General features: G+C 35.4%; 1 protein-coding gene across 3 annotated transcripts; it reads left to right on the plus strand.

Annotated features, from left to right (window-relative positions):
• The first annotated feature begins 895 nt into the window (after positions 1–895).
• On the plus strand, positions 896–13,305 carry inpp5kb (inositol polyphosphate-5-phosphatase Kb). Of its 3 annotated transcripts, none has more exons than XM_058789340.1 (14): positions 896–1,031; positions 1,686–1,740; positions 3,618–3,722; positions 5,479–5,587; positions 6,157–6,273; positions 8,567–8,742; positions 8,831–8,942; positions 9,091–9,200; positions 9,348–9,374; positions 10,878–11,085; positions 11,254–11,391; positions 11,515–11,598; positions 11,777–11,881; positions 11,965–13,305. In XM_058789340.1, the coding sequence occupies exons 2-14, from the start codon at positions 1,694–1,696 to the stop codon at positions 12,031–12,033; spliced, it is 1,407 nt and encodes a 468-aa protein (XP_058645323.1). In that variant the 5' UTR covers positions 896–1,031; positions 1,686–1,693; the 3' UTR covers positions 12,034–13,305. The 3 variants fall into 3 exon arrangements, with proteins under 3 accessions (XP_058645323.1, XP_058645325.1, XP_058645324.1); XM_058789342.1 differs by having other exon boundaries at positions 8,567–8,712; XM_058789341.1 differs by lacking the exon at positions 9,348–9,374.
• Positions 13,306–13,549: the final 244 nt, after the last annotated feature.

The following is a 13,549-nucleotide window of genomic DNA, read 5'->3' on the forward strand; positions in this document are numbered from 1 at the left end:
GACGTATGTTTGAGTCTGGCTTGCAACATTCTCAGACCCCCTCCCCCTTTTTTTCTATTTATTATTCTCTTCATTATGTGAATAAAACCCATTTCTTCATCTACTTTCCACAGTAAACATGTCTAGTTGCTTTAACCTAAAAGCAATGACCCCACACAGGACAAACACAAACACACATAAACATGCACAAATCATCAAGAAAAAGGATCACTGCAAACCCTCCCTTCATTAAATGAAACTTTCAGCCTAATCAGGATTTGAAGAGATGAAGCCAGATTAAACTAACCCCTTCTTATGAGGCCTTCAGAAAGGGGAATGTGTTTGATTCAGACATTTGGATTTCATTTTCACAGTTACACAGTTTGTACGTGACATGTTTAATTGTTTATTAAATGTATTTGTTAATTAGCAATTATAATAATAATAAAAACAGTAAGGTAAATCGATGTGTTCAGCTCTGATATGATTAAAGAAAGCAATGGACCATGGGATTTTTGAGCAGTGAAATTTACCCTTAATCTCCAGTCCTAGAAGTCCACATTTAGATCAGCTTTGATGGGCTGGCATGTTGATGACAAAGAAATGTTTACAGACAAGTTTATTCTTTACACTGACAAAAGACCTTATGTGTCTCTTACTAAAATCACTGCATCTGCGTAAACCACATTATTGCCATTATGATATAGGCTAGTGATCCAAAGTTCATGGATTTTAAGCTAAAAATAATTTTTTCAATGAACAGAGAACTCTCTGTTTCATGCCCTAATCAAAAGGATTGCGATATATAAACAAATCATTTAGACACAGTCAAGTCTTTCATAACTTAGCTAAAGCTTTCAGGCGTTTATACGATGAAACAAAGTACTGCGGCTTTAAGAGGTTTCCGTGGATTGGCCGGACAGTGAGGAAGTAAAGGGGTGTAAACACAAACCCCAAACTCTCACACTGTCCTTAGTGTCCTATAGCACCTGTTAGGTACGGAATAGATATTCAAGACACCTGCAGAATCCCCACAAGACCGAGGCTGAAAGGTAAGATTTATTTATTTATATTTATAAAGTTTTTGCGCGAGGATGAATGAGATTATTTGCGTTGTCTTATTCTTACTTAAAGTGAGGACTTTGATTAGAGGAGTATTTAATTATTTAGTAGCATAAAATTTTACTTTTGTTACACGGTAGCTTTAGAGGAGATTAGTTTAGTTTCCGTAATATTTTAACCTGAAAATCCCCATTCGATGGCTGAATATAGCCCACTTTTTCATATTTGAACGCTGTATGACAAACAGCACTCGTTACATAAACAAGGGAGAAATTAGACTGTTATGATTTTTGGAAAAACGTTTATAAATTTACTGTCCCTGTCTTGAACAAGTCAAACTAAAGTGGCCTATGTCGCGTATTCTTTTACTATCAAACAACATTTCGGTAATCATAAAAGTTATAGCTAGTCACAACAAATAAATTGTGAATACAAGTCACAATTCGCCCGTATCCATAGCAACAGAGCGTTTTCCGTGAACATTACATCACTGATCCATATTATAATAATCAGTCAACCTCCAGATTTTTATTTCATCATTTTAAAAAGCTTTTCAGATCAAATGAGACAGGATTAACTCTTTTAGATTAGATTAATGTTTGAATTACCATGCATGCTTGTTTACATGATTTTTGCGCGAACAGGTCTGAGTATGAGCGCGCAAAATGTTGGATCCAGGAATGGACATCAGGCTTTCAGGTAACATCGTCCTTTTAATCAATGAAATGAACCCCTCTTCACTTCAAAATAACAAGAATGACAAGAGTGAGGTGAAAGAAATTGGACTGAGAGAACTGAGAAGTGAAAGGAGTTTAATGAGTTAAGTTTGGTTTATTGCAACATTAGCCTACTGGCTGTATTTCTTGCATGGAACTAAATTTTGTATGTTGGTGTTTCTCTCAAAAGTTTTACAATTTGTCACAAGACCAACTGCTTTTTCCCAATGTGCCTGCTCTTTTTCTCTCTTTCTACTGCTGAATGCTTCCTTGACCCTAAGAATTTGCATGTGACTGTATTATAGAGCAGCGGGGCAGAAAGATAATTAGCCTGCATTTGAGAATTATTGTTATTTTAGTTTAACTCATTAGTATTTGTTTAATTAGTATTTTTTTCTGGTTTAAAAGGAAAAAGTAGCACAAATTGGCAAAAAAAAGTCAGCAAATGAATTTCTTTAATACAAATATTTATTTTATTATAAAATATTTGATATAAAATTATATAAAAAAATAATTTATATTTATGAATATATTTTACACATTTTGTTATAACATAAACGAAAATACTATGAGTCAAAAACCAATTATTTTGGTATTACAGAGATACCCACAGTTGATAACTGTTCATCAAGTAATCTGGAATACAACCTCACACATTGTAGTTTAATTTGTTAAAAATATAGGAGGTTAATTCAACTTAGACATAGTTACAGCCTTTTTTTTTTTTTTTTTACATTTTGGCTGGCATTATGCTCTTTGCACATATTAACCCCCCAGATCTTTAGACAAATTAGTTATCTTGACTGATTGATTGTAGAAATATTAACAGTGTTGAGGCCAATTCTTACATAAAGCAGATTAGCATCTGTTGACATTTACTTGCATCGCTCAAGACGCGCAACAATACATGCAGTGATACGGAGATCAGGCCTGTTAGTGATTTTTTTGCATTTTCTATTCCTGACCTCATATTCACGTGGCTCTCAACTGCTCCAGATTACACTTCATAATCCCAAACGCTCTCTTTAACGCATGCTTTTACTCACACACATCCATTCAGGCAACAAGATGCACTGAGAACGTACTGTAGATCAACAAAAAGGGTTGTATTTAGCGCAATCCCAAACTACTTGATTTCTGAAGGCTTCCTGGTGTCAAAAGGGCATGATACACTTCTGTTTCTGAGAAGATCTGAGAAATATGAGCCTTGGAACTACAGAACGTAGGTGTCACTTGAACAAAACCTGGGATATCTGCATCTGCTGAACCTAAACTGGCTCTTGGACACCTAGACATTTGAACTTTTTTGGACATCTGGAGCCAATACAATAGAGAATCAAATAATAAATCTACTCACTTCAGCTGATCGCTTGGTTTGGATTATTCAGGCTTCAGATTAGCAGTTGTTTTGGGAGAACAGCAAAAAGATGTCAGACACATTTGATGGCCCACGTGTGCGCTCTGACAGTACGTCCACCACTACGTCTACTTCATCGCGAGGGATTCTTCGCCAGAGGCTTGCTCAGTTGCTCGTCTGCTTGGAGGATCTCAGCTCAGATGATGAGGCAAATGAGGAAGTGTCCCGTACGCTAGATGAAGCCTTTTACCTCTGTGGAAAATACACCAACAGAGAGTCCTTCAGGTGTACCGAGTCATTGAAAATGAGTTTTGAATAGACTTGTGTTGAAGTAATAGAAGATGTGGATTTTGTTGGTGGTTTGCCAGCAAGTTCTTTGCATTCTTATTTTTAATTTGATACTTTCTGACAAGTTTTCTCAGATATTCAATTCAGAGTTTATATGAACCTAATTGATTGATTGATTGATTCCTGCTCTGTTTGTGTCTTCTTCTCTTGTTCAGGCTGCACATGGTCACATGGAATGTTGGCACAGCGGAGCCACCAGCTGATGTGAGGTCATTACTGCAGCTTGACCCGCAGCCGGCCACTGACCTCTTTGTGATTGGGTGAGTTAACATCACCTGAATCACACAATCAGCAGATTTGCACTCTAAAAATAAAAAATATAGGGTTTTCAATTAAACATGTAACTAATATATACACTACTTTTTAAAAGTTTTTAAATGTTTTTTTAAAAACAGTAATACTTTGAAAAATTATTAAGATTTAAAATAAATGTTTTCTATTTCAATATATTTAAAAATGTAATTTTCAGCAGTTATTACTCCAGTCTTCAGTGTCACATGATCCTTCAGAAATCATTCTACAATATGCTGATTTGCTGCTCAAGAAACATCTTGTTATTATGTTATATTATTATAAATGTTGTAAACAGTTGTACTGCTTTAAATATAAATCTTTTTGTAATGATTAATGGTTTTGATCAATTTAACGCATCCTTATAGAATAAAAGTTTTTTTTTTTAAACATAGTTTTTTTTTTTTTTTTTTTACTTTCTATTTAAAAAAAATCACATTACTTCACTTGATACTTCTCGTTATTGATTTTTTTTTGTGAAATTTACTAGCAATACATAAACGTATAAATGTATGTATATATAGTATGTGTGTTTTATTTATTTATTTTATTTGACAGGGACAATGCACATCAATAATAAATAAATGTACAATGTGCCAGAATTAGCCAGAAGGCTATTTTGCATCTGTAGTCCCTGGATTGATGGTAAAATTATCACCCTAAAAATATAAAACAATTAATCAAAATATAATAAATACATGCTTCAAAGTACATATACAATTCCTAAAAAAATTAACATCTGCTTAAAAATGATACTATACCTAGCACCAACAGATCAATACCAGCTCACTCAAACACACACACAATCCAACTATCAGACAAAATAACCATTGTATCACTAATCCTTAATATCAATATGCAGGCAAAGATAATGTAAGCATACAGACAAGTAACAGTAGCAGTAATCATTCAATTAATACTTGACCAAACAACCTCATGTATATAGCATAAGAATCTCAACTAGTAAAACAGACAAGACAAGAAGGCAGTAGAATTTCGTTTATAAAATTAATGTTTACAATACTGACTGTCAATTAACCACTTCTTTTAAGAGGCATGAGTATTAAAATTTGTAATGTAAGTCGGGATGGAGTTCCACTCACGAGCAGCCCTAACTGAAAACACTCTGACTAAATACACTGTTTCTTAAAGGGACTATGCAATCACCTCTTACTGCACTTCTCGTTAATCTGTAACCATTTGGTGCTACTTTTACAAACTGGTTCAATACAGGAGGAGCCAGACCATGTTTCATTTTATACATAAGACAAAGATCTGAATATACAATTGAATTTTCCCAACTTAAAATGAATGGATTTCTTATCTAAGACTTTCAAAGTTTGTTTATGTAGAGAGAGAATTGGTTTGAGAGAAGTATTACTTGCTTGTGACCAGGTTGTCAAACAATAGGTAATATGTGAGAAGATCATTGAATGCATAAACATCTTCACAGCCTTAGTTGACATGTAGCTATGGGTCTGCTGTACACACATATGTTCTTTGTACTTAAAAAAAAAATCACATTACTTCTCACTTGTTGTTTCTTTTCATTTTTTTATATATATTTTTCTGTGAAAGTTACTTACATTTTCTGAGTTAAAATTGTTTCAAAGTAAATATCTTTCCAGTATATAGGCCTATACTCTATATATCAGACAGAATGAATTTATCTGTAAGTTTACATTGTGATGTGATATAAGATGAGCAGATGTGTTTGTGCCCTAGTCTACAGGAAGTGAATGCCACTCCAGTGCGATATATCACTGATCTCATTTCTGAGGACTCATGGAGTCACCTCCTCATGGATACTCTGGCACCAATGGGATATATCAAGGTACAGAATAAACAAAAAAACTCATTGTGTGTCTCAGCATTCAACACTGTTGAGTGTCCTTACATATGTTTATATGCAGATGTAACAGTTACAAAAGAACAGAGAGACAAAATCAGGATGAGCCGTCTCCTCATTAAGCTTGTTAAGCTCCATTGTTCACTGCAGGCCATTGAAAACACTAGAGGCATTGTTTCACACCAGCACATTTGTGTACCGTAACCGCGGATTTGTCCCATTCTGCCTTTCATGACTAATTAGCTCTGATTCTCAAAACTGAATTCCACTTCATCAAAAAATTCCAGGAATTTCCAAAACCAATCTCCTTATTTTCTTACGTCAACGTATCAAGAACACTTATCCATTCTAAGCTCAAATACATGTTTCCTCTTGTTTTCTTTCACTGTGTAAGGCCTAATATTGCTTTCTTGCAGAGAAATCTCCTAAAATCCTCTTTCTGTGATGCTGTCAGTTTTGCTGTGGAGGCCAAAGTGGCGTGTGACATTTGTGCTGAGAAATACACTGAAGCTTTGACATATGAAAAGGTTTTTTTTTTTTTTTGCTGTCCTCAGGTGACTTCAGTGAGGATGCAGGGTTTGCTGCTGATACTGTTTGCAAAGCAGGTCCACCTGCCTTTCATCAGAGACATCCAAAGTACATACACTCGCACAGGCCTGTTTGGATACTGGGTATGGTTTAGCCTTTACATCTTTACATTTCACAGACACTTACTGTTATACACTAATTTCATTGATAGCATTTTCCTGCAAAACTGACATTTATTCTGCTGTTCAAAGGTTTAAATTTTATAATATTTTTTAAGTCTCACACACACACATACATACATATACACATATACATGTGTATATACATATACATATACATACATATACATGTGTGTATATATATACAGTGGGGCAAAAAAGTATTTAGTCAGCCACCAATTGTGCAAGTTCTCCCACTTAAAAAGATGAGAGAGGCCTGTAATTTTCATCATAGGTATACCTCAACTATGAGAGACAAAATTAGAAAAAAAAATCCAGAAAATCACATTGTAGGATTTTTAAAGAATTAATTGGTAAATTCCTCGGTAAAATAAGTATTTGGTCACCTACAAACAAGCAAGATTTCTGGCTCTCACAGACCTGTAACTTCTTCTTTAAGAGGCTCCTCTGTCCTCCACTCGTTACCTGTATTAATGGCATCTGTTTGAATTCGTTATCAGTATAAAAGACACCTGTCCACAACCTCAAACAGTCCAACTCCAAACTCCACCATGGCCAAGACCAAAGAGCTGTCAAGGACACCAGAAACAAAATTGTAGACCTGCACCAGGCTGGGAAGACTGAATCTGCAATAGGTAAGCAGCTTGGTGTGAAGAAATCAACTGTGGGAGCAATTATTAGAAAATGGAAGACATACAAGACCACTGATAATCTCCCTCGATCTGGGGCTCCATGCAAGATCTCACCCCGTGGGGTCAAAATGATCACAAGAACTGTGAGCAAAAATCCCAGAACCACACGGGGGACCTAGTGAATGACCTGCAGAGAGCTGGGACCAAAGTAACAAAGGCTACCATCAGTAACACACTGCGCCGCCAGGGACTCAAATCCTGCAGTGCCAGGCGTGTCCCCTGCTTAAGCCAGTACATGTCCGGGCCCGTCTGAAGTTTGCTAGAGAGCATTTGGATGATCCAGAAGAGGATTGGGAGAATGTCATATGGTCAGATGAAACCAAAATAGAACTTTTTGGTAAAAACTCAACTTGTCGTGTTTGGAGGAGAAAGAATGCTGAGTTGCATCCAAAGAACACCATACCTACTGTGAAGCATGGGGTGGAAACATCATGCTTTGGGGCTGTTTTCTGCAAAGGGACCAGGACGACTGATCCGTGTAAATGAAAGAATGAATGGGGCCATGTATCGTGAGATTTTGAGTAAAAACCTCCTTCCATCAGCAAGGGCATTGAAGATGAGACGTGACTGGGTCTTTCAGCATGACAATGATCCCAAACACACCGCCCGGGCAACGAAGGAGTGGCTTCGTAAGAAGCATTTCAAGGTCCTGGAGTGGCCTAGCCAGTCTCCAGATCTCAACCCCATCGAAAATCTTTGGAGTCCGTGTTGCCCAGCGACAGCCCCAAAACATTACTGCTCTAGAGGAGATCTGCATGAAGGAATGGGCCAAAATACCAGCAACAGTGTGTGAAGACTTACAGAAAACGTTTGACCTCTGTCATTGCCAACAAAGGGTATATAACAAAGTATTGAGATGAAATTTTGTTATTGACCAAATACTTATTTTCCACCATAATTTGCAAATAAATTATTTAAAAATCTTACAATGTGATTTTCTGGATTTTTTTTTTTCTCATTTTGTCTCTCATAGTTGAGGTATACCTATGATGAAAATTACAGGCCTCTCTCATCTTTTTTAAGTGGGAGAACTTGCACAATTGGTGGCTGACTAAATACTTTTTTGCCCCACTGTATGTATGTGTGTATATATATACATGTATGTGTATATTATATATATAGTTTATTTGCAAAAACAGATAACACTCTTTATTAATAAATTTTCATAAATCGTGTTTTTTTTGTGTGTTATGTTTTTATTGTGTTTTATTGTGTTAGTTAGCTGTATTTTTTTAGTTATTATTGTTTAATCAAAACAACCCAACTGCAGTTTGCTTGATATTAATTGGAATTCAGGATAAAAAAAAAAGATTTTTAAGGAGTTTTAATATCTGTGATGACAGCATAATCTTCAATGTCATTTTGATCAATTTAATGCAACCTAGCTGAATTAAGGTATTAATTTCTTTAAAAATATTAAAAAAGTAAAAATTTGAAAAATAATACAATACAAATCCTCCTAATAAAAAATCTATACTTGTAGAGGTATGAATATGTGAGTATGACATGGGGCTTTTCTGTAATAAGTTGCAGCTGAACTAATGCATATTTATTTAATGTCACAGGGAAATAAAGGTGGTGTGTCTGTGCGTTTCTCATTCTACGGTCACATGCTGTGTTTTCTGAACTGTCATCTGGCGGCTCATATGAACTACGCCCTGCAACGAATGGACGAATTTGAATATATACTTGACAGACAAGACTTCGATATGTACAACACACCACAAGTTCTTGAACACAAGTGAATGCTAAGTTGGATAAAGTTTGCTCTCGTTCATTCTTTCTCACATACTTCAAGGTTCTCACATTGCTGTTGTTCCGCATATCAGGGTAGTGTTCTGGTTTGGTGATCTGAACTTTCGTATTGCTGACCATGGGATGCACTTTCTCCGCTCCTCAATCAACAATGGCCGATTTAACCTGCTGTGGAACAAAGATCAGGTCAGGCAAACACACAAACAAAGACAACACAAATACACACTCTTCTGAAGACAATGGCTCTTTAATATGCTGATTATAAATTCAATATATTTTATTCCAAAAAAGTGCATTAATACTCTATTCTATTCTACTGATTTCTGGCTCTTAGTTGACCATGATGAAGAAGAAAGAACCTATTCTGCAGGAGTTTGAAGAGGGACCATTGTGCTTTAAACCCACGTATAAGTTTGACCGTTTCTCTGAGACTTACGATACAAGGTACGTTGACACACTTTACACGTTATTAACACAATAGAAATGCACTATTTTCAATGCATGAAAGTGGAAACAGTCTTGGATCTGAATTTCCTGAAAGTCTGTCATGTTTTCTTAGAAGAAATTCATGGTCATTCTTTCTCCACACAGACCACCGTGGACATGGTTTGGCTTTATGTAAGATTTGATAAGAAATATTTGTGTTTGTTGCATGGCCTCATCGCTGCCTTAACCACTGTTACCCAGAATTCCTTTCACTCATCACCGCATCCCTGTAAAACACTGCACTCCTCTCACTCAGTATTCAATCTTTGCATAATCTCCTGTCAGATGCTCCAGTAAGCATTTCAGTCATGTCTATACAAATGTATTGTCGTGATTGGTGTTTTTTCTGTGTGCCAGTTGCAATCGGCTTTGAAGACATGTATGTAGTAGTATGTCTACTTTGAAGATGAGATGGGCATGTAGGGTGTTGTAAGAAGGGAACTGTATTTCCCATCAAACATGAATGGCTGAATATAGGAGGTCTTACGTAATCTGTGTCTGGGTCTTCAGCACAGATCTTTTCCTCATTTAGCTGTCACCTGTTTGCTGAATTGTTATATGGGTAGTGAAATATGTTTGGGAAATGGTGTTTTGCTGTGTCCGCAATGGAAGCAGAGGAAGTTTGTGCCTCCAATGGGAAGATCAGCCCAAACTTTGAATTTATTTTCAAGATTACTAGTCAAGGTGAAAAAAGTGAAATAGAGGTTTTCTGAAAAATGCAGGAAATCATGTATACACCAATCACTCTATTCATCCATCCAACTCTTCCATCATATTTAATACATGACCACACATCCATGAAATGCTGTCAGTGTGTCATTGGGCTTTTAACAGCTGTCATGGAGAACTGCTTTTCACCTGTAATATAACATGTCACTAAGCACCTCATCACTGTGTAGAAAGCATGTTTCACTCTGATATTCTGGTGTTTGATGCATTTGCTGTTTCATATTGTAGAAGTAGATCACAGCATATCAGTTGCATGTCTGCATGGAAATGGGAATTTCACACATGGAATTCTCAGTATACAACTACAGCACATCTATCTATCTATCTATCTATCTAGAAAGTTTGGAGTAGGTAAGGTTTTTCATGTTTTAAAAGAAGACTCTTAAACTCAACAAGGTTGCATTTATTTAGTAAAAAATTAAGTATAAACAGTAAAATTGTGAAATAATATTCTAATTTAAAATAAGTATTTTCTATTTGAATATATTTTAAAATGTAATTTATTCCTGTTATGGTGAAGCTGGATTTTCAGCATCATTACTCCAGTTTCAGTGTCACATGATCCTTCAGAAATCATTCTAGTATGCTGATATGCTGAAACTAATACATTTTTATCAGGATTCTTTAATGAATAGAAATGGCAGCAAAGAAGAACAGCAATTTAATTTAATCTAATCTAATCATTTTAATGCATCCTTGCTGGATAATTAATATTAAGTTCTTAATAAAAAGTATTAATTTCTTAAAAATAAAAAAACTTTTTTAGTGTGCATAAACCTATATAATATATTAAGTTTAAGTTCTCCAAGACTACAATCTCACTCTGCATTTATTACTTCAGTATTATTTGCATTCCTTCACTTTTTTTCTTTTTTTTTTTTTTTTTGGCATTGGATCAATGATTAGTGGTAAAAAGCGGAAGCCTGCCTGGACCGATCGTATCTTGTGGAGGATAAAACCCAAAGCTATAGAGACTGAGGATGAGAATAGTTCGACATCATCATCAGTTGACGATGATGAGTATCCTATTAAGGTGACGCAGGACATGTACACCTGTGATGTCTCGTATGGGGTCAGTGACCACAAACCCGTCATTGCAACCTTCAGTCTGGAGGTATGAATTATGTATTCCATGAACATTTAATCAATCATATGATAAAGAGCTAATCAAATTGATGTAAATGTGCTTAAATAATAATCATTAATAATTATAATTTTAGATATATCTATCTTTCAGTGTATATGACATTTAGTCCAAATTGGTCTTGATCTCTTGATGCAGATGAGAAAAAAGGTGGAGACTCCTCTAGTCACACTAACCGTGGAGGGACACTGGAGTGCAGATGAAGATGCCACATTCACCTACACCATTCTGGAAAACTTTGAGTCTTCAACCTGGGACTGGATCGGATTGTACAAGGTGAGAAGGAGACAGAGAAAAAAAGAGGTTGATGGATGAACATAAACACAGAAAGAGACAAAAAGGAGATCTGTATCACAAAGCGGGTCACTAACTAGTGGTGATTTATATCTCTGTGTGCAGATTGGCTTCAAAAGTGCCTCCGATTACTCCACCTTCGCTTGGGTCAAAGATGATGAAGTGGCTGCCAACGGCGAAGTCGTGACGGTATGGCAGACTAAAAGTTTTAGTGTTGAGAACAGGTCTGCATTGAGAAAATAATAGAATTTTATATTACTTTACAATCTAAAATGAAATTTGAAACTGTTATGTGCATTATAACTGCATGATGCAAACAAAAGTTGCTATATAAGGACTAACATAAGTGATGCACTTCCTGTTTAAGGTCCAGATGAGTAAAAATGAGCTCCCCCTGCTGGCAGGGGAGTATGTTCTTGGCTATTACAGCACCAACATGCAAACCCTCATTGCCTTTAGTCCGACTTTCCAGGTGAGTTTTCATAAACTTGTACATATTTCTCTGTGCTAGCTTTTGGCTATTCCTTTTTGTTCATCTGCTTTGTCTGGATCCAGGTTCTCGAGTCTCAGCAAGCTGTAATGGAGGGTCTGGTTCCTGAGAACATCAATGGACATGAGAAATAACTGAATATCTTCTAACCTCATATGTTCACGTATGTAAAAATTACAGCAGGATCTGATTTGAGATCATATCTGCCTGTGTAAACAGACCTTGCTCAGTTTGATTTTTAAAAGTTAAAACTGATTCTGTGAAACAGTCTGATACAATGAGTGTGATTTAAAATCTAAGGCTTTAAAATTTCCCAAACACTCAGTCTAGTCACCGAACACACTGCGTTACTCTTTTTCATTCTCTCTTTATCAGTGGTTCTTCTCAAATGGTTAAATCTGTTGTGAGCTTCTGTAAAGGCACACATTGTACACATGGTGTAGTATTTAGTTCTTGTATCTTCCACTAGAGGTCTATAAAGCAATCACTAACGTATTACAGGCACATCCTTACTCAGAATCTTATCCCATCTGTTTAGTAACCATGGCAATTTGACTATGAACTGAGAAATAGAACTTTTTCCAATTTTAAGTCAAAAATGAAGACAGGAAATTTCTGTAATACAGCCCATGGAATCTGTGCCTGCTAACTTGAAAGCCTTTTTGGTTTATGTAGAAACTGACCATGTAAAGCTCTACACATGTTTCACACCTCTCATGTTCTAAATCAAATTTGATACTAATAAGACTGTAAAACCAATCAGAGTGTAGAACTCTCAGAATTTTAAAATAGGCCTGTATTTCATGCCAAAATCAAAACATAAATTGTGAAAAAAGTACTCAGTATTATTTTACATTAATTGAGTTCTAAAAATATAATTATTCATTTTTATTTTTATATGATATATGTGCATATTAAATAAATGGTTGCATTTATTTTGCCTATTATATTTGAAAGTGATTACAGTATCTTAACGTTTTTCTGAACAATGGTGCTGTGCTTTATACAGTATTTCACTGTATGTTTTATATGTCAGTGCCTATTTCTATATTATAGTGTGTGACTTTTCAGTATCTATAACAACAGTTCACCATCTGATTGTTAAAAAAAAATACCATTTTGTTTACACTTTATCACTCTTATTAGTGCTAAATGTGTCTTTTATATGAGTGAGAGGCAGTTTAACTACTTGTTGTCTGCATTTGTCCATTGTGACATGCCTGGCCTATCTTTTTTGTTGAATATATAATTTATCCTCTCTTTATCTTAGTTCATGTTAAATTTATCGTAACTGTATTCTTGGAAGTGGAACGAGTTGATTTGATCCTTCATGATTTGTTAAATGTATTAAAATGTTTCTGTAATCAAGCAGTTGAACATATTGGAAGCAATTTCATTAAAATATTAACATCTGAACATCTGTTTGCGTCAACTTTGTACTGTAAATGCATATCTATCCGTATACTTTCAACTGTGAGATGAGTTGAAATGATATTTTGAGGTAACTTGTAATTAACCTGAAATATTCCTTTAAGGTCTACCACACACATTTGAAGGTTAATTGCATTGCTGACATTAATTAGTGTGACATGAAGCATGATTTTTCATCCAACAAAATCCAATCTCCAGAGTGACAATCAAACAAACTTC

Source organism: Onychostoma macrolepis, chromosome 10 (assembly GCF_012432095.1).
Source record: "Onychostoma macrolepis isolate SWU-2019 chromosome 10, ASM1243209v1, whole genome shotgun sequence".
Classification (NCBI taxonomy): domain Eukaryota; kingdom Metazoa; phylum Chordata; class Actinopteri; order Cypriniformes; family Cyprinidae; genus Onychostoma; species Onychostoma macrolepis.